Source organism: Sus scrofa, chromosome X (genome assembly GCF_054392235.1).
Source record: "Sus scrofa isolate SSC_HxYL_T2T_F1_AM1 chromosome X, Sscrofa_HxYL_maternal_Yorkshire_Landrace_v2.0, whole genome shotgun sequence".
Lineage (NCBI taxonomy): Eukaryota > Metazoa > Chordata > Mammalia > Artiodactyla > Suidae > Sus > Sus scrofa.
Genome location: NC_139401.1, coordinates 18867578 through 18889445, shown reverse-complemented (window position 1 = coordinate 18889445; position 21868 = coordinate 18867578). Strand labels below are relative to the sequence as shown.

General features: G+C 39.9%; 1 protein-coding gene across 12 annotated transcripts in view; it reads right to left on the bottom strand.

Annotated features, from left to right (window-relative positions):
- Positions 1-1343: 1343 nt before the first annotated feature.
- Positions 1344-21868, bottom strand: part of PPEF1 (protein phosphatase with EF-hand domain 1) — a 139317-nt gene continuing 118792 nt past the window's right edge. For all 12 annotated transcript variants that reach the window (XM_021080644.2, XM_021080646.2, XM_085008658.1 and 9 more), the window contains 6 exons: positions 19864-20049; positions 17926-18068; positions 13464-13570; positions 4610-4773; positions 3486-3570; positions 1344-1967 (listed from right to left, as the gene is read on the bottom strand). In XM_021080644.2, coding sequence (XP_020936303.1) covers positions 1759-1967; positions 3486-3570; positions 4610-4773; positions 13464-13570; positions 17926-18068; positions 19864-20049 — 894 coding nt within the window. In that variant the 3' untranslated portion in view covers positions 1344-1758. The remainder of the gene's footprint in view (positions 1968-3485; positions 3571-4609; positions 4774-13463; positions 13571-17925; positions 18069-19863; positions 20050-21868) is intronic.

The following is a 21868-nucleotide window of genomic DNA, read 5'->3' as shown; positions in this document are numbered from 1 at the left end:
GACAATAAACACAAGAAAGGCAAGTCTGAACAGTGTAGGTCAGCCTAGCCAAAGTGACACATTATTTAACGGTTATGAGTAGCTTTAATAAATTGTATTTTTCTCTAGGAAAATGGTGCATCATGATCAGAGAATATAGTATCTTTGTTACGGATCGTTTGGTATTTGAGAACTGTTCTGTGGTCTAATACATGATCAGTTTTTATAATTGTTCCATATATACTTGAAAATAATGTGTTCTCTAAAACTGATTGCAGAGTATGCATCTACATACATGATAAGGTGGATTAATTGGGTTGTCCAATTTTCACACACAAATTTTTTCACTTATGTGATCAACTAATGACAGAGGTATATTAAAAAATCTCCATCAGTTTCTCCTAGTAGTTATGTCTACTACATATGTTATCAATTTTAAAGCTCTAAATTATTAGGTGTATATAAGTTTATAATTATTTTTTCTTCCTGTTGAATCATTCCTTTTACCATCCTGTAATGACTTTTATAATCCCTAATATTATTCTTTGCTTAAAGTCTATCCTGTCCAAAGTTAATACTGCTGTGGTTTTAATTGTGCTTTTTTTTCCTGCCCTTTGGTTTTACTTACTTGCCAGCTCAGTGTTGCATTTAAAAAAGATATTTGTTATATTTGATCCATTAACTCTGGTGTGTGTTGCAGGCAGGGTTGCAGGATATCTGACCTGGCATATTGATATATCTTGAAGTTCTTGAACTTAGAAAAAAAAGAAACATATACTCACCTTTAAACAGAATTTTTTTTTTTTTTTTTTTTTTTTTTTTTGGTCTTTTTGCCTTTTCTAGGGCCACTCCCACGGCATATGGAGGTTCCCAGGCTGGGGTCTATTTGGAGCTGTAGCCGCCGACCTACGCCAGAGCCACAGCAACGCAGGATCCGAGCCTCGTCTGCAACCTACACCACAGCTCACGGCAACGGCGGATCCTTAACCCACTGAGCAAAGCCAGGGATCGAACCCATAACAAACAATCCACTAGTCGGATTCATTAACCACTGAGCCATGACGGGAACTCCTAAACAGAAATTTCTTATTATGTTTGATATGCAATCGGAACGGCAGAATAAATCACACAATGTATGTATAAACAAGGCCCCATCTTACTAATGAAGGTGTCAAACCATGTTAATTGCAGGGCTCAATCTGAATGTATTTGCTTTCTGTCGCCGACAAGGAAAAAAAAAATGCTTTTTCAAGCAATATACTCCCACAACTTCCCCAAGATCCTGATATGGCCCCCATCCCTGAAGGGTGGTTCCCCCACAATTGAGAGTCACTGGTTTATGGTATCTCCAAAGAAGACGACAGTTTAAAGATGGATATATTTTATTCCATTAAGAGTCTGGCAGTCCTCTTCCCATCCCTCAGCCACTCGCAGGTGTTGCACTTTGCTCCGATGCTCTGGGGAGCTCCTTTCGATGTCTTTCCAAACTGCTCAGATCTCCTGGTTAGGTGGCATCCAAGGAACCAACACCAGGCTCAAACCCAGTTTCTACCTGGCAGTGTGTGGGTCCCACCACTGGAACTAAATCCTATCAGCTGACACTTAACCTAGTCTTACCACGTACAATTTACTAGGGACTCCCACACCAGACATCTGCTTGTGCCAGTAATTAGGGTCTACTTTTCTCTATGACTGATGTGAATTTCAAGGGTTGTGGCAAAGATTGTATACAGTGATTTGGGCCCAACTGTTTACAAGGAGAGAAAGCTCTAATTCTTGTTAGGCAAGCTTGGTGTCTGATTTGCTCAGCTTATCAAATTTATGCACTACATAGAAAGCCTTCAAAAACTCATTAAAGTCAATGCTTCCATCTTTGTTTAAGTCCATCCTTTCAGCGAGCTCATCAAATTGGGAATCATCAATATGAACACTGTAGTGGCTCTTGAAAAGTTTCCACATGCTACGGAATTCCTCCATGGAGATGAGGCCTAAAAGAATACAGGAGAAACCTGTGAGTGTTCATTTTAAGACCCACCTTAAGGAGGGGCGGGGAAGCCATATTGATTGAATGGTTCCAATTAGGAGCTCATTAGCATACCTGACTGTCAAGACACTGAAGGAAATGGAAACGTAAGATTGTAAATACAAGAAACAATAGGTCACGTTCGACTGCCAGTGATGCAGAGATTATTCTACAGCTGGAATGAGTAACCGTGAAGGAACGGGGGAAAGACTGTAGACTGTGGGACTATATGTAGTACAGAAATTACAAGATCTAAAATCTAAGGGAGAGGCATACTGAGTGAAACGAGTCAGAAAGACAAAGACAAATACCATATGATATCACTTATAACTGGAATCTAACATCCAGCACAAATGAACATCTCCACCGAAAAGAAAATCATGGACTTGGAGAAGAGACTTGTGGCTGCCTGATGGGAGGGGGAGGGAGTGGGAGGGATCGGGAGCTTGGGCTTATCGGACACAACTTGGAATAGATTTACAAGGAGATCCTGCTGAGTAGCATTGAGAACTATGTCTAGATACTCACATTGCAACAGAACAAAGGTATACATGTAAGGATAACTTGATCCCCTGCTGTACAGTGGCAAAAATAAATTATAATAAATAAAATAAATAAATAAAATAAAAGCTAAGGGAGAGGGACATCTGAGCAGAGAGAGGATTAACCCTGGGACTCAATAAAAGAGGACGGCAAACAATGGCTCTGCCATTTTCTATAGGAAATAATTGACATTGGGGTTTTGATTACTGATTTTTTTTTGGTATTCAGTAGTCTCTGCAGTTGGGGATTAGCGGATGACTTTTTTTAAAGTTTGAAAATTATGCATCAAAGCTAAGCAGAAATGAGTTTTCATAGCCCTCAGTACCAAATCCAGAATGAGAACTCTAGGAATGATTTTTATTGCCAGGAATAACTATGATTTTTAAATGGACAATGAATTTATCTTTTCAAAATCTGTGCTGGTGATTTAGAAAAGGAGCTATTCTTGTCTGACTAATGGATACATAAGCCTATACCATATGGATTTAAACAGAGAGTCTGTGGCCAAATTAGAACAATATTCAACATGAGTTTATCCCCACCCCCACCCATGCATTAAATCAAGTCTGGATGAAGAATCTGACAGACGAAAACAGAGTTCTGGGAGTTCCCATTGCAGCTCAGTGGAAACAAACCAGAATAGTATCCGTGAAGAAGCTGGTTCGATCCCTGGCCCCCTTCAGTGGGTTAAGGATTCAGCGTTGCTTCGAGCTGTGGTGTGGGTTCGCAGGTGCGGTTCAGATCTGGCGTTGCTCTGGCTGTGATGTACGCCAGCAGCTATAGCTCTCATTTGACCCCTAGCCTGGGAATTTCCATATGCCCCACACATGGCCCCCCCCAAAAGAAAGAAAGAAAGAAAGAAAGAAAATAGAGTTCTGGTTTCAGAGAAACAGACTAGCTTTGTTTTCTACTGCTACTGAACTAATCAAGGTGAATTTACCTGAGTGATCAGAGTCAATGATATTAAAAATGATTTGCAGGTCAGATCGGTATCTGTACACTGTTTCAATTAGAGAAGACTGAACCTAAAAGAGATGTTTAAGTGTTAAAACATTTAGAATTAATAACAGATCAATTTCAGTGAAACACACAATGTGGTCACCAATTCAAAGAATGCGATTTAGATAGAAATATGAGAAGGCGGGCCCTCCTGGGAGGCCCAGCCCTCTTAAATCAGCTAAAAGACCATGCTCTCGTGTTCTGTAGCGCCTGCAGTCTCTCTTCCTCTGGGGGTTGGGCCAAAGCACATCTGAAAGCAGCAAATAACAACAGGCAACAGGTACTGACTACACCTGTGTGCCAGGCTCTGCGCTGAAAGCTCCTCCGTATTCTTTCACTCCGTCCTCAATGACAACCCCAAAGAACACAACTGCAATTGGCCCATTTTACAGACTGGAAAACAGAAAGGTAAAGTTTCCCAAGGTTCTGGCAGCTGTTAAGTGGCATTTGAATCTTCGCCTGAGGCCGAGGCCTATGACCTTAGTCAACCACGGTAAACAGACTCTCAAGGGCAGCCAGAAGCCTTCTTCCTGGAGTTACCTCAGTCTCCCAGCTGCGCTTCCCTCCTCTCTGCTAAACTTTTCATCTCCCCTGGAAACAGTCACCCAGCATGTGCCCCCACTGTTATAATTGCTGATGGGCTGTTCAGCAGTAAGTACTGTGGGGGGAGGGGGTTCCGACAACTCTCCCTGGGGCAGTCAGTAGGTCTAGACTTCTTGACAGTTAATGGCAGTATGCTGAGTACTTTAAAGGGTACATTATATGAAGGAATGTATGTCACATCTGCCCTTCTGCTGGACAGCACGTGAGAATCAGCTGCTGGACACAGATTTGCTTGCAGAAGCTTTTCCTTCCTTTTCCTTTGAGCCTGTCTTAGAACGTACAGATTTCCTGAACAGATCACAAGGTACCTGGGACATCCCCCTGAGGCCTTTCCTAGGACTGCCATGCCCATGCCCCAGAGGAGGCTACCACCAACTTTTCAAAGGACAAAGGAACTCTCATAAGCTGTACAAAGGGTGTTTGGCTCCAGCCAGGTTTTAGCCAGAACTGTGTTTCACTTGCCTCTTTCACAGGTTTTTGAATGTGCAGATCCTGGAAGGTGGACATGTAGTCAATGTTGCCATCTTTGTCTGTGGTCACCAGATGCGAACTCAGCGATCTCCATGGTAAATTCAATCCCAAAACGTTCTCCATGGAAAAAGCCCACTGGCCCATAGAGAGTTTTCCTAACAACAACAAAGCCCATATAAATGGTTGATAATTTGATAAAGAAATGCAGCCTTCCCGGTGGAGTCAGCACACAGCCTGGGGTTTTGAGGCTGGGGTGTCTCTGCTGGCCTTTATGACCTGCCCTTACCAGGCTCCATGGCTCTGGGGAGGAATGTCTAAAGAAAGCCTTTGGGGTCCACAGGTCTTTCCTTTACTGTGATGAGTAAGCACTCAGACTTTGGGCGTGTTGGGTTTTTTTTTTCTTTTCTTCTGATTAACAAAGTAAGATATGCTTATAACAGAAGATTTAAAACCACAAAAGGATCTAAAGGATAAAAGATTACTTTTATTTTAATATTTGGGCATATTGTTCATGCCTCATTTTCCCAGGTAATATTCTTTCATTCCCTAATATTTTATGTAGTTTTTAAAATATAAACACCTTTACTTTTTCTGATTATTAAAGATATGCTCATTTGAAAGGATTCTGAATAAACAGAAAATTATTGTTTCTAGTGTTTTTTCTATGTATATAAACATGTATATAGATACATGTATAGATATTTTATCTTTCTTAAAGCCAAATATACATTATACCATATGTTTTATATATGTGTATTACATATGGCAACACACACAAAGATATATATGTATTTATATTAATTCTAACCTGATTTTTACTTAGAATAAATCATGGACATCCATATATTTTTTATTTAATTTTTTTGTCTTTTTAGGGCCGCATCAGCAGCATATGGAGATTCCCAGGCTAGGGGTCAAATAAGAGCTACAGCTGCCGGCCTACACCACAGTCACAGCAACACAGGATCCGAGCCACGTCTGTGACCTATACCACAGCTCACGGCAATGCCAGATCCCTGACCCACTGAGCAAAGCCAGAGATTGAACCCACATCCTCATGGATACTAATTGGACTCTTTACCGCTGAGCCACAGTGGGAACTCCCATCTATGTTGATAAACGTAGGTCTATATAATTGTTTCAATGGCTCTGAAAGTAGCCCATTACGTTCTTAGGATCATTCCCAGAAGTGAAATTGCTGGATCAAAGGGTATGCACATTTTTAAGGCTTTTGATATGTATTCTCAAACTACTTTCAAGTAAGCGTAGCTATTTTCCACTCCCACCAAGATCACTTCCCACACTCTTACCTGCTAAGAACAGAATTCTTTTTTTTTTTTAACTGAAGTTTAACACATAAGGAAAATTCACAAAACAAATACAGAACTCAGTAAATTTTCACAAAAGAGATTCTTATGCAACCACAACCAAGAACAAGAAACAGAATACTGTCAATAACCAAAAGCCCCCCTTGTGGCCACTCATACTTACTATGACCTCCCACTTTCCCAAGGGGAGCGGCTCTATTGACTGCTAACACTGTAGTTTACCTTCTGCCTTTTTCAATCGATATACACAGTAGAAATATAAATATATACAAATGACATGATATATAGTATAAATATAAATACAACATATACACAGTATATATTTGTATATTGATAATTATATGAATTATACACAATAAATATTATGTATTATTTATATATAAATATATACAACTATATATTTTGGGAGAAGTCTGGCTTCTTTTGCTTAACACTCAGTTCATGAGATTCAGTCGTGTTGTTCCATTTAGTTATACTGTCTTCATGTTCACTGATGTATAGCATTCCACACATTCACAATTTTTATATTCACAATTTTATTCATATATATATACCCATTCCACTGAGGTGGACAGTGGGTTATCTCCAGTTGGAGGCTATTACAAACAGTGCTAAGAACATTCTGTACATGCCCCTTTGATGCATTAAACCCACAGCTCAACTGGGGGAGAATTTACATCTTGAGAACGTTGGTCCTTGAACATTAGTAATATCCACCCATGCATTTCACTCCTTTATATTTTTCCTTACTGATATTTTAGAAACCCCACACATTTTCAGTTGATGTCTTCCTTGGTATCTGATCATCTACTGTGAGTGATATCTTTTATAATTTTTAAGAGTTAATGGCTCCTGGGAGTTCCCGTCGTGGCGCAGTGGTTAACAAATCCGACTAGGAACCATGAGGTTGCGGGTTTGATCCCTGCCCTTGCTCAGTGGGTTAAGGATCTGGCGTTGCCGTGAGCTGTGGTGTAGGTCACAGACGAGGCTCAGATCTGGCGTTGCTGTGGCTGTGGTGTAGGCCTTCGGCTACAGCTCCAATTTGACCCCTAGCCTGGGAACCTCCATATGCTACGGGAGCGGCCCAAGAAATGGCAAAAAGACAAAAAAAAAAAAAAGAGTTAATGGCTCCCTATACCAGTTATCAATTTATTTCCACTCACTTCCAAATCTACCCTTTTTTGCCCTGTTTTGAAGCTGAACCTTGTAAACATTTCTCCTTCGGCAGCTAGCCTAACTTTAGGCTTTGCCAGCAGAGGGTGCAGGAAGAAGGCTCTGAGACGTAGCAGAAGAAATGCTTCTGGTGTACTTGGCTTCTTGCTCCTACAGCAGGCATGGTTATCAGAGGGGTGCGAGAAATGCAGTGGCACGCACTCTAGGGAATTTCACAGACATCACAGTGGGTGGTTCCCTTGGCAGCAGTTTGTGGGAAACACAGTGGTGCACGGCCCGAAGAGAGTTTTGATGGCAGCACAGTGGGGAGCTCCATTCTCTCCAGTCCTGGCCCACTAGCTACACGATCAACTCTGACCTGAGACACCTCCACGAACTTCTGCCCCATCCAGTGGGCCACAGTCTCACCCTCTCCAATGAGGTCTGAATCTTAGCCTTGGTTGGAAACAGGGGACTCTTCCTTTCAGAGTTTGTTTGTTCCTTGCAGGAGTACCCTCTCTCGGATTTGGAGAGAGTAGCTGTTCTCTACACTTGTTGTTCTTGTATTCTTTAGAATCTCCTTTATTCCTATTAGTAAGTAAGCACCTTTTACTAGTTACTAATTGTTTGTATTGTTTCCTTGTTCAAATTACTGATGCTTCCGTCTCCTGAATAGATTCTATTATATGGAAATGCAATCAATGTGTTTACTGACACTGTTGAGGTTCTCCAACTTGCTAAATTCACTTATTAATTTTCTGTGATTTGGGTTTTCTATATACTCAATCATGTCTACACATAGTGACATTTTATTTCTTCTTTCTGATTTTTACCATTTTATTTAACTTGCCTTATTATACTGGCTAGCATCCCCAGTACAAAGCCGAACAAAGTCTTGAGAGCAAACATATGTATTAGTTTTCTATCACTGCTGTAACACATTACCACAGATGTCATGGTGTAAAATAACACAGATTTATTCTCTTACAGTTCTGGAGGTTGGAAGTACAAAATCAGTCTCACTGGACCCAAGTCGAGTGCCAGTAGGGCCGGTTCCCTCTGGAGGGAGGATCTGTTGCCTTGCCCCTTTTGGCTTCTAATGGCTGCCTCTATTCCTTAGCTTGGGGCACTTCCTCCATTTTCAAAGTGCATTATTTCAATATCTGCTTCCATCATCATGCCACATTCTCCTCTGACTCTGACTCCTCCTATGTCCCACTTGCAGAAACCATTATATCAGACCCACCTAGATAACCCACCTAGACCCACCCTCCTCAGGTCAAGATCCTTAACTCAATCACATCTGCAAAGTCCCTTTTACCATATAAAGTAACAGTCACAGATTCTGGGAATTAGGATGTGGACACATTAAGGGGAGGGGAATTATTCGGCTTATCACAGCATCCTTCCCTCATTCCCAATCTTAAAAGGAAAGGTTTCAACATCTCTCCATGAGGTATGCTATTTTCTATAGGCTTTTCTATAATCCTTTATGAGATTACAGAAGTTTATTTCCATTTTTAGCTTTCTAAAAATTTTTAAACCCATGAAACCAGGGTGAAATACATCAAACAAGTTTTTCCTTGAGAGAATGCTATGACTTCATGTTTTGTGAGGTGGTGAATTACACTGATTTTCAAATGCTAAAACAACCTAGAATTCCTAGCATTCCTAGAAGAAACTAAATTCTGTTGTGATACATTAATCTTTTGCTCTTACTTCATCTAGGATTTTTTTCATCTAAGTGTATGTGTGATATTAGCCTTGAATTTTCCTTTCCCAAAATGCTCTTGTTAGTTTTTGATATTAAAGTTAGGCTGACCTCCTAAAATCATCTTGAAAGTCTTCCCTCTATTTCCATTCTCTAGACGAGTCTGTGTAACATGAGTTTCATTTCCTTTTCAAAGGTAATGTTGTGTTGACTAATGAAGTTATTTGAGCTCAGAGCTTTCTTTGTGGAAAGTTTCAAAATTTCAGATCTAATTTCCTTAATAGTTACAACATTGTTCAGACTTCCTATTTCTGTTTGTGTTAGTTTTGTTAAGAGTATGTTTGTGTGTACATATATATTTTAGGGATGCTTCCATTTAATCTAAAGTTTCCACTCATTAGCATAAGAATTTTCATAGTATATCTGATGATTTTTTTTTTTTTTTTTTTTTTTTTTGGCTGCACCCACAGCGTATGGAAGTTCCCAGGCCTGGGATCAAACCTACACCACAGCAGTGACCCAAGTTGCTGCGGTGACAAAACCGGATCCTCAACCCACTGCACCATTAGAGAATGCCGCGATGATTTTTTAATATTTGTAAATCTGTATTGATGGCCCCCCTTTCAATTCTGGCATCAGTTATCTGGTCTCTCTTTCTCTCCTTAAAAGGGTTTTATCAACAATTTCTTCAGGTGCAACAGGATCTATGGCATTTCTGCAGTGCCAAGACATGGATTCAATCCCTGGCCTGGCACAACGGGTTAAAGGATCTGGCGTTGCTGCTGGTCACAACTGTGGCTTGGACCTGATCCATGGCCCTGGAACACTATATGCCTCAGGGCAGCCAAAAAAAAGAAAAAAAAAAAAACCAAACAATTTCTTTGAAGGACCACTTTTTAAAAATTTGTTGATCACAGCTTTCTTTTAAAATATATACATTTACGGCCATCCATGCCTCCCTAATTTGCATCCCATAAGTTTTGGCATATTATAGTTTTTATTCAATTTCAGCATTCTAATTCTACTGTGATTTTATCTTTGATTCATGGATTTAGACGTGTATTTCTCATTTCCAAGTGCAAGGAGATTTTCTAGCTACCTTATGTTATTGAGCGATAGCTCAATTTGCTATGTCAGAGAATGTATTCTATATGTTTCCAATACAGTATTTGTTGAGATTTGCTTTATGTTCCAGTTAATGTTCAACTTTTGTAAATGTTCCATTTGTGCTTGACTAGAATGTGTATTCTGTAATGTTGGATGCAGAGCTCTCTATATATGCCTTTTAGGGACAGTTTGCTCACCTTTTTGTTTATTCTTTCGGTTCCTGAGAGCAAAGTGTTAAAATCTCCCACTATGATCATAGATTTTTATACTTCTACTTGGTTCAGTCCATTTTTGTTTTACATATTTTTGAAGGAGGCTTTATTAATAAGTGCATGCACATTTAGAATGGATTCAATTGGAAAACTGAATATTTTACCATTATAAAGTATCCTTTTATATTTCAAATAATAGATATCTCCTTGAGGTCTACTTTGTCTGATATTATAGAGATGTTCCCACTTTGTTTTTGTTAGTATTTTCATGTATCTTTTTCTAAACTTTGTTTTCATTAAAATTGGGTTATATCCCAATAAATCTATCATAAGTTTAGGATATCATAAGTAAAAAATGCATTTAATATAGCTAACCTATTAAACAGCATAGCTCAGGCTACCCTACCTTAAATGTGCTGAGAACACTTCTATTAGCCTACAGTTGAGCAAAATCATCTAACATAAAGCCTGTTTTACAGTCAAGTGTTGAATATCTCATGTAATTTACCGAATACTGTGCTGAAAGTGAAAAAGAGACTGGCTGTGTGGGTACAGAATGGTTGTTAAGTGTATTGGTTGTTTACCCCTGTGATCTTGTGGCTGACTGTGAGCTGTGGGCTCACTGCCACTGCCTGGCATCATGAGAGAGCACTGTACCGCATATTGCTAGCGTGGGTAAAGATCAAAATTCAAAATGTGAAGTATGGTTTCTACTCAGTGCATATGGCTTTCACACCCTTTTAAAGTTGAAAAATCCTAGGTCAAACCATCATAAACTGGGAACTATCTGTATATAAGATTCCACTGCCTACTGGCTTCCACTGCAACATTGAGAAGTCTCATGTCATTCTAATTGTCTTTGTAGCCATATGTTTCCTCTGCCTACTATTAAGATCTTCTCAGAGTTCCCTGGTGGCTCAGCAGGTTAAAGATCCAATGTTGTCACTGCTGTGGCTCGTGTTTGATCCCTGGCCCTAGAACTTCTGCATGCCATAGGCATGGCCAAAAAAAAAAAAAAAAAAAAAAAGAGATTTTTTTCTTTGCTATTGGTGCTTTGCGGTTTTACCACAAGTTTGTGTAAGTGTGAATTAATTTTATTTATCCTATTTGAGAATCATTGTTCCTCTTTACCTGTGAATTTGAGTCATCATTTCTGGAAAAGTCTCAGCCATCATCATGCCAAATATATTCTCTCTTACATTTTCTCTTCCTGGAACCCTGATTAAGCATATGTTAAACTTCCTCATTTTACTATCCATAACTCTTAATCTTTCTAATTCTTTTTTTAAGCAGTGTCTAATCTTCTGTTTAACCCACACATTATGTTTTTAACAAATTGTTTTTATATCTATATAAAATTAAAATGGGTCTTCTTTATTTTTTTATGTCCACGCCTGCTACATATGGAAGTTCCTGGGCCAGGGACTGAGTCTCAGCTGCAATTGTGGTAACACTGGATCCTTTAACTCGCTGTGCCAGGCCAGAGATTGAACCCTTGCCTCCACGGTGATCTAAGGCACCGAAGTCGGATTCAGTGGGAACTCCAAAATGGTTCTTCTTTTTTTAAATTAGAGTTGATTTACAATGTTCTGTCAATTTCTGCTATACAGCAAAGTGACCCAGTTATACATACATTCTTTTTCTCATATTCTATCATGTTATATCAGAAGTGATTGGGTTTAGTTCCCTGTGCTATACAATAGGACCTCATTGCTTATCCACTCCAAATGCAATAGTTAGCATCTGCTAACCCCAAACTCCCCATCCATTCCCCTACATCCCCCCACCCCCACTTGGCAACCACAAGTCTGTTCTCCATGTCTGGGAGACTATTTCTGTTCTGTAGATAAGTTGATCTGGGCCATATTTTAGATTCCACATATAAGTGATATCACATGGTATTTGTCTTCCTCTTTCTGACTTCACTTAGTGTGAGAGTCTCTAGTTCCCTCCATGTTGCTACAAACTGCATTATTTTGTTCTTTTTTATGGCTGAGTAGTATTCCATTGTGTTTATTTATCACATCTTCTTAATCTGTTCATCTGTCGATGAACATTTAGGTTGTTTCCATGTCGTGGCTATTGCGAATAGTGCTGCAATGAACATAGGGTGCATGTATCTTTTTGAATGAAAGTTTTGTCCAGCTATATGCCCAAGAGTGGGATTGCTGTGCCATATGATAGTTCTATATTTAGTTTTCTGAGGAACCTCCATACTGTTTTCCATAGTGGTTGTACTGATGTACATTCCCACCCATAGCGTAGTAGGGCTCCCTTTTTTCCACATCCTCTCCAGCATTTGCTATTTGTAGACTTATTAATGATGGCCATTCTGACTGGCTGGAGGTGGTACCTCAGTGTAGTTCTGATTTGCATTTCTCTAATAATTAATGATGTTGATCATTTTTTCATGTGCCTATTGGCCATCTGTATGTCTTCTTTGGAGACAAACTGGTTCTTCTTTAAATCATTTTCAAAGGAATGTTTGCGATTCCATCTTTCATTTCTTAAACATTTTCTTTCTTAGTAATTTTTTATTTTGTATTTGATAATTCCAATATCTGAGGTCCTTGGGAAACTAAATCTCTTGCTTATTGTTTCTGCTTATTCTCACTCATAGTAGCTTGTCTCCTTGTTTATTTGGTGATCTTTGGCTGTGAGCCCATGTTAGTTGATCTTAATCTCTGGATATACTAGTGGACAAAATTAGGGATGCTTCCCATGAAGATGGATTTGCATTTGCCTGCCAGGAGTCAGGGGCATTATAGACCTAGGACTATTTTAGCCACTTTGAGGGTCTAGGCTTAATGTTGGAAGTCTCGAATTCAGCTTATCTATCTTTCTCCCATCCTATGGATTAGTCTCAGGATTGACTGCTATACTAATACTGGCATTTTCCCCGGGACAATCTAGCCTTTTGTGCTTGCTTGCTGCTCCATGATCCTATATTTGGTTTCAAAAATTCTTTAATGGGGAGAGGAAATGCAGCCTAGAGATTTATCTTACTTACTGTGAGGACAGCAAATGCATTAGAAGTCTGTATCCTTTAGAATCTAGCTCTTTCTTAAATAGGAGGGCCTTCTAGAGTATCTAGTCTGAGATGATACTACCTGAAGTCTAATTAAGGGTTGTTGTTTTTTTAAGTGGAAAGAAGCTTACTGAAAAGGAGAAGTATGCTTTTTTCTAAGCATAAAATGGATTATATTTATTTTTATCTCTATCATTCCTGGCTGGTAAAGTATAAAACTGTAATCTTAAAGAAGCAAAGAAAATTAAAGCACATTTGTATGTAACCTGATATGTTATAAAATGGTAAGCATTACATAATTTTTTACCTGATTTATTGCGGTCTTGAAGCTGGAAAGCACGAATGAGGTCAGTTTTTCGTGAAATCATTCTCTCTTTTAACATCCTGATGGCACTACTTTCAATAGCATTCACCCTATATTAAGAAAACAATTATTAGGTGAAAGTTACATAAATCACCCTGTTCTGTTTCTTTTCCTTTCTTTTTTTCTTCTCTCTCTTTTTTTTTTTTTTAGGGCCGCACCCACAACATATGGAAGTTCTCAGGCTAGGGGTCCAATCAGAGCTATAGCTGCTGGCCTATGCCACAGCCACTGCAATGCCGGATCCGAGCCGTGTATGCGACCTACACCACAGCTCACAGCAATGCAGGTCCTTAACCCACTGAACGGGGTCAGGGACTGAATCTCTGTCCTCATGGATACTAGTCAGGTTCGTTACCCCTGAGCCACAACGGCAACTCCTTCTGTTTCATTTTAACATGCTTTGTTGCCACGTACCAGTTTCTACATTAATTGAATTACCTAACTTCACACATAACATATTACTAAGTGGTGAATGTGTTTATACCGTATTTGTGTGCCTGTTTTGTGAAATTTTAAAAGTATACCACTGGTGGGTTTTTTTTTTTTTTCTTCCAAAGATTCACATGAATAACTAGTGTCTGAGAACATCCAAGACAAGAAGGAAAATAAAGAGGGACTTGCTATAGCAGATACTGGAATGAGCTTGAAAGTTACTTAAACAAAACAGCAGGTATTGACATAAGAGAAGACAGATACATACATGAGTAGAATATAATAGAAATTTCATAAATATAGTGAACTATATATGAGAACAATATGTATGACAAAGGAGGTGTTAAAATTCAGTAGAAAAGGCCAATTTTAAAAAATGGTGCTAGCTTAATTAACTAAATGTCTGGATCTGCCTCAGACCACTTATAAAAATAAATTCAAAATAAAGGAGAAACAGAGAAACAGAGTACTTATGAGTCACATACCTCCCAAAACAAGCAACATGGCAGATGTAAATTCAACCATATCAGTAATAACACTGTATGTGAATGGATTAAATAAATAAAAATGCAGAACTTGTGAGACTGGATTAAAAAACCAAGATTTAACTATATGTTGTCTACAAGAGACACACAAAGATGCAAAGAGTTTGAAGGAAAAAGGAATACCATGCAAACAGCAACCATAGTTACACTGGCCATACTAACAGGAGATAAAATAGACTTTAAAACAAAAGCTGTTACTAGAGATAAAGAGAGATTTTATAATCATAAAAGAACCAGTCAGTCAAGAGGAAAAGAAAAAACAATTATTAAAAAAAAATATATGAACCTAAAAACAGAGCCCAAAACTACATGAAGCAAAAACTGACAGAATTGAGGGGGGAAACAGACAATTCAACAATAATCATTGGGGACTTCAATAATCTACTTCTAATAACAGAAAGAACAACTGGGATATAAGAACAGAAAGGACAGAAAAGACTTGAACAGCACTATAAACCAACTAGCGCTAACAGATCTGTATAAAATACTCCACCTAACAACAGCCAATATTCTTCCAAAGCACATATGGAACATTCTCCACAATAGAACTTATGTTAGGCCATAACATAAATCTCAATAGATTTAAAATGATTAAAACCATACAAAATATATTTTATGACTACAAAAAAATAAATTAGAAATTAATAACAAATAAAGTGGGAAAAATCACAAATGTGAGGAAATTAAGCAACACAACCTAAATAAGCAACAGGTCAAAGAAAATCATAATAGAAATAAAAAATACTTTAATAGAAATAAAAAATACTTGAAAATGAATGAAAATGTATAGGCAACATGCTAAAACATATGAGATGCAACTAAAGCAGTGCTTAGAGGAAAATTTATACCTATAAATGCCTATATTAAAAAAGAAAAATATCAAATAAATAACATAACGTCTATCTTTAAAAACTAGAAAAAAATAGAGTAAACTAAAACCTGAAGCAAACACAAGGATGGAAATAATAAAGAATAGAGGAGAAGTAAATGAGATAGAGAAATAAAAAACAACAGAGAAAGTCAACAAAAAATGGTTCTTTGAAAAGATCAATAAAATTTACAAACTTTTAGCTAGACTGGCCAAAAAAAAGAAGACCCAAATTTCTATAATCAAATCAAATCAGAAAAATCAAAATGAAAGAGGAGTAATCACATCTGACCTTACAGAAATAAAAAGGATCATAAGGGACTACTATGAACAACTGTACACCAAAAATTAGATAACCTAGATGAAGCAAACAAACGCCTATAAAGTTACAAACTGTCAAAAGCGGCCCAAGAAATAGCAAAAAGACCAAAAAAAAAAAAAAAAATTAAGAAGGGTAATAATATCTAAGACTAATGAGGATGTGGAGAAATTGATATATTGTTCTCTACACCGTTAACTGTTGCAACTCTTTTGGAGTATCTAGCAAAATTTTAAACATATAAATCTCACATTTTTGAAATCTTATATTAAAAAAAGCACTCAAAACTTACAGATTTTATATATATATATAAATATATATGCACACACACATAGGAATGTTTATTATAGTATTACTTTTTAAGTACAAAACCCTAGAAACAATCTGGATGGCCATCAATTGAATAATATTTAGTTATCCATAATTGTTATGGTATATGTATACTACAGAAGAGTATGTACCTACTAGAAAAAGTGAGTTAGGTCTATATGTACTAACTTGGAATGATGTTCACAACACAACCCATAGGAAAAGAGTCAGTTGTAGAAGAGTGTGCAGTATGATTCTATCTTTTGTAAAGATAAAAAAAAAAAAATGTATGTTGTTCACTGCCTTTCTCCTCTCACTGGGATATGCTTTGGTGAGGGAAAAGACTTTTTCCTCTTTTATATTTATTTAGTTAGTTAGTTAGATCTGCACCCACGGCATGTGGACGTTCCCAGGCTAGGGGTCGAATCGGAGCTGTAACCGCTGGCCGACACTGCAGCCACAGCAACGCCAGATCTGAGCTGCCTCTGCAACGTTCACCACAGCTCATAGCAATGCTGGATCCTTAACCCACTGAGTGAGGCCAGGGATCGAACCCACGTCGTCATGGATCCCAGTGGGGTTCATTAACCACTGAGCCACGACAGGAACTCCTTGCCTCTTTTGTTTACTGCAATACCACTTGTGCCTAGAACAGTGCCTGACACACAGCAGGTCCTCAACATTTTAAAAATTCAATGAATGAGTAATTGCTTGTCTATTTTTGTAGGAGCAAGGCGAAGAGGATGGAAGGGTTCCTTCCAGGCTATAATTTCAGTTGCCTCTGGGGAAAAGAATTACTGAGAAGTCATAGGAGGGAAGATCATTGATATTTTCTATATATACCTTAGTTTTGTCTCACTTACTAACAGTAAACATTTTCATTTTATGATAAAAAATACTGGAGTTCCTGTCGTGGCACAGCAGAAACGAATCCAACTAGGAACCATGAAGTTGCAGGTTCGATCCCTGGCCTCGCTCAGTGGGTTAAGCATCCGGCGTTGCCGTGAGCTGTGGTGAAGGTCACAGATTCGGCTCAGATCTGGCGTTGCTGTGGCTGTGGCGTAGGCTGGGAGCTGTAGCTCCGATTCGACCCCTAGCCTGGGAACCTCCATATGAGGTAGGTGCAGCCCTCAAAAGACGAAAGACCAAAAAAAAAAAAAAAAAAAAAAAAAAAAAAAACAAAAAACAAAAAACAAAAAACTAAAAAGATAATGTCAAAGGGAGAAAAGAAAGATAAGCTATGAATGCCATCCCATGGAGAGACACTCAACTCTTGGCATATACACTTCCGGGTAGAGAAGAGACAAAGAGGCAAGAGCAGACCGGGCTGACTGGGGACAGAGAAGGTTGGAGGTTACAGGACCAGGTGGGTACAGAGAACTTCCTTGCTTACATTCAGTTAGGGACTATTCATGGATGCTGACTGCTTTATCTAACAAAGAGATGTATAATGGAGTTCCTGTCTTGGCTCAGCAGTAACGAACTCGACTTGGATCCAGAAGGGTGTGGGTTCAATCCCTGGCCTCATACAGTGGGTTAAGGATCTAGCGTTACCATGACCTATGGTGTAGGTCAAAGATGCAGCTCAGATCCCAAGTTGCTGTGGCTGTGGTGGAGGCCAGCAGCTGTAGCTCTAATTGGACCCCTAGTCTGGGAACCTCCATAGGCCGCAGTGCGGCCCTTAAAAAAAAAAAAAAAAAAAAAAAAAAAAGAGAGAGAGAGAGAGAGATGTACACATTGAAAACTGCTACTCTGGTTTCCAATATGAGCACAGTCACTGCTTAGTTTCTGGAACTCTTTCCATGTTGTTTATACCAATGAGTGACCAATAAAGTAGTTTTTATCACTCTGGTGATTGCTCTTCGACACACTAGGATGGATCTCCTTGGCCACCAGTACCAGAAGTCAGAAACCTCCTTAGAGCATACACACCTTTGGTAAAGAGGCCTCAAGCACGTTGCCCTAGTTACTTGGTACTGGAAGAATCGGGGGGTTGTACCAGAACTCATTCTGATGTAAGCTCCTCGATTGCTTCCTTCTTCATAATAATTAGATGCAGAAAATACAGTGATAACCTGGTGAAAGAAAAACAGCGTCAGGTTCGCACAGAGTTGGTTCTCAAAAGATCCTTCTGTAAAATCAGAAACAGCTCCATTCTTAAAAAGCAAAAATCAAAGTTCAAAATCCACATAAATTATCCAAGTCTGATGGGATTTCCTGTGATTCTATCAAAGAGAAACAAGGCTTTTGAATCAGTGTCTCCAGGAGTACTAACTTCTAGCCACTCATCCCCACAGTGCATGGCCTTGCAATCCTGTGAACAATTTTAGTTCCATACCTTAGAATCCTCCCTAATGCTCGGTTTTGCAAATTCTAATTTTGCAAGGGGGTAATAAAGCCTTTATTTTCCTCCCTTGTGATATTCGAGCATTCAAAATAAAACCTGTCTAGTATCACAGTGCCTGTAGCTGACTGCTTTAGAGGGCTCAGACCCGCCCAACACACACACACACACACACACAAACTAGTGCTTTAAGGTCACAGAAAGTGTGGCTAGATATGGGCCCAGACCACTCTGCTGGGAAGGAACCATGCCTGGGGGCTTGGAGGAGGATGGGAGGGTAATACTTCTCAGTGACAGGAAACCTGGTTGAGGCCCCGTCTTGCCCTAATAAGTATGTCACTTCACACAAGCCACTGCTATTTTCTCTCTGCTTCCTTATTACAAAGAAACCCAAAATAATACCTGCTTTAACCATCTGGCATTGTTAGTATGAACCTCCAATGAACTAACAGTTTTAAAAAGTGAAAGTGTTGAAATAGAAGAAGGAAAGCCCACACAATATGGTATTCCATTTTTTTTCTGGCCGTGCCTGTAGCATGTGGAAGTTCCCTGGGCCAGAGATCAAACCCACACCACAGCTGTAACCAGAGCCACAGCAGTCAACATTGGATCCTTAACCCACTGGGCCACAAGGGAACTCCTGGTATTCCTTTTTTTTTTTTTTTTTTAAGGGCCGCACTGCGGCATATGGAGGTTCCCAGGCTGGGGGTCCAAGTGGAGCTACAGCTGCTAGCCAATACCACAGCCACAGCAACATGGGATCCAAGCCGAATCTGCGACCTACACCATAGCTCACGGCAACGCCAGATCCTTAACCCACGGAGTGAGGCCAGGGATTGAACCCACAACCTCATGGTTCCTCGTCAGATTCGTTTCCACTGTGCCACAACAGGAACTCCCTGGTATTCTTTTTAATTACTGCAGTTCCCTATGAGAAATGGGGGCATCCCAGGACAACTCGGGACAAGAAACCAGCTCCTCAGACCTCATCTCTCCAGCCTCTCAGACACCAGTGAAGAAGTGCAACACCTTCCACTTTAATGGCTGCAGTGAAACTGCCTATGAGGGACTTGCTATCAATCACCTATTCAGTAAGTGAAAGCAAGTGTGTTTTATGGTTGTGCTCTGCACAGGGAAAGTGCAATGGGTGAAAGAGAGCAAGCTGGATTCACGGCTGCCTTTCTGTGCTGGGTGAGGATAAGGACATTCTTTGCTTTTTTTTTTTGGCCACACCCACGACATGCAGAAGTTCCCAGGCCAGAAATCGAACCTGCCCCACCGCAGTGACCTGAGCCGCTGTAGTGACAATGCCATATCCTTAACCCACTGAGCACTCTTGGGGATGAGTACATTCTTAACCCCACTCCTGGAGACTCGCCTTGTGCACAGAACAAAACCTCTCCTTGTGTGTCCTTAGTGTCTAGTGTCAGAGCTTCTATCTCTGGGATTGGGGAAGATCAGGGAAATAAACCAAGTATCTCTGAGGGTGAGGGACCGTGCTGATGTCGCCAACACTGTCAGCTTACCTTCCCATCATGGCAGATCTCATACCCTTCGGGCTTACATTCATGAGACCTAACGAGCATCTTCAGCTGGTATTTATTAAGAATCTTGGAGGTAATATCTGGTCCAAAATAGCAGCCCCCTCCTCGACTTGTGTTTGGGTAACAGCCTCTTTTGCCGCGGGGATCACTCCACAGGATATCCACAACCTTGAAACAACAAACCAGATTAGGCTGCCACTTACAAATCAGAGTTTATCTTTCTAGAATCCAACTTCTTTTCCAGAGATACGAACTCCAGCGATGCCAAAGTCTTACTATTTCTCATTCCTCCTTCAAAACTGTTTTGTACTCACCTCCTCCATAAATCTTTTTGAGAATAAATTTTTGGGGGCCATGCCCATGGCATGTGGAAGTTCCCAGGCCAGGGATCGAACCCATGCCACGGCAGTGACCCAAGCCACCTCAGTGACAACACCAGATCCTTAACCCGAGATGCCACAAGAGAACCTGCAGAATAATATTATTGCCCATAGCCACCACCGTGTCTTTCTGCTCATCCCCAATAACTAATGCAGCAATACTTAGTCATCATGAAGAAGCAGCCCTTGGGCTTTTTTTTTTTTTTTTTTTTTTTTTTTTCCCTTTAAAAATCCCATCGCATTTGTTTCATAACTGCAAAATCTACAAGGTCTTTTCTCTTAAAAAGAACTTCACTGCCACATTCAAAGGAGTCAGTAGCTCCCCACAATGAACAAACATTTGGTGTTTTTAATATGTTCAAAGAGATAAGGTAGGTCTCCCAGCCGGGGTCTGGGGCCTGGTTTTTGTCCTGCTGAGTCCACAGCATGAGGAAGCCTTTTCCCCTTCACAAACACAGACAACTGTTCATCCAGGAATATCTTCTAAAGCATCTCCTTCACTTTTTGCATCCCCTAGATAAATACATTCTCAGTTTAGCAGTACATTTAGCCCTTGACCTGTTTCTACACTGTGGCCTCTGAAATCCACAAGCATGTGACTAGCATAACATTTCCCTTGAGGGTTGAGAGATGCACATGCAGGGTACACGACGCTCGGGACCCAAGACCCAAGTGTCTAAGAGGTTTTTGTAAAAAACTGGGGGCTCCCTATTTGTAGCTCTGATCTACATACAATGTTTCTTTACTTAAACATCTCCTGTAAGAGCTCCCGCAGCAGTACAGAAAAACTAGCTTTGTAGCTTAAGCTATGCAACTTTCAGAAGCGTCTCTGGGTCTCACGTTCCTTTGGGGCCGGATGGCTTGTAAAGAATCTCACGGTTCTAACGGACTATGATTCTAAGGTCTGTATTTTCCACATATTTCTTTGCGGGGCATGAAGAAGCATGCATTTTAAGCTGTGCCGTTATTCTAGTGGGTCCGAATCAGATCTTCAAAAGAAGAACAGAGTGACTGTCCCACTAAAGCTGACTGGATGGTACTGAATGGGAACTAGAAATGAGCGAGGGGGAAAGACAGTGAGGTGGAGCGGACAGAAGTGGTAGGAGAGCTGCTGTGGAAGGCTGAGCGCCTCGTCAGAACCAGAGAAACCCTGTGCCAGGCACGTGCCAGACACCTGCAGATAAGGGATTTTTTGATGACTGACTGCAGTGAGAATTAAAACCACCCAAAGTAGATTCAGATCAGGAGTCTCCTTAACTCCACGGAATTCTAACGCTGGCACAGCCCTACCCTACAAATAAATACAATGGCACTCACTTTGCTGGTGTTTATGACAAAAATAACACTTTCATTAGAAACTGAGCCATATCTGGTTCTTACACCATGAATTCATGTTTAGGAGACATGATTTGACCTCTAGTGTAATGAAGGAGAAAACATAGAACATAAGATGGTGTGTTTTATAAGGAGGAAGGGGATTCAGTTTTGTTTTTTGTCTTTTTAGGGCCGCACCTGCAGCACATGGATGTTCCCAGGCTAGGGGTCGAATTGCAACTGTGGCCACCGGCCTACACCACAGCCACGGCAACGTCAGATCTGAGCTGTGT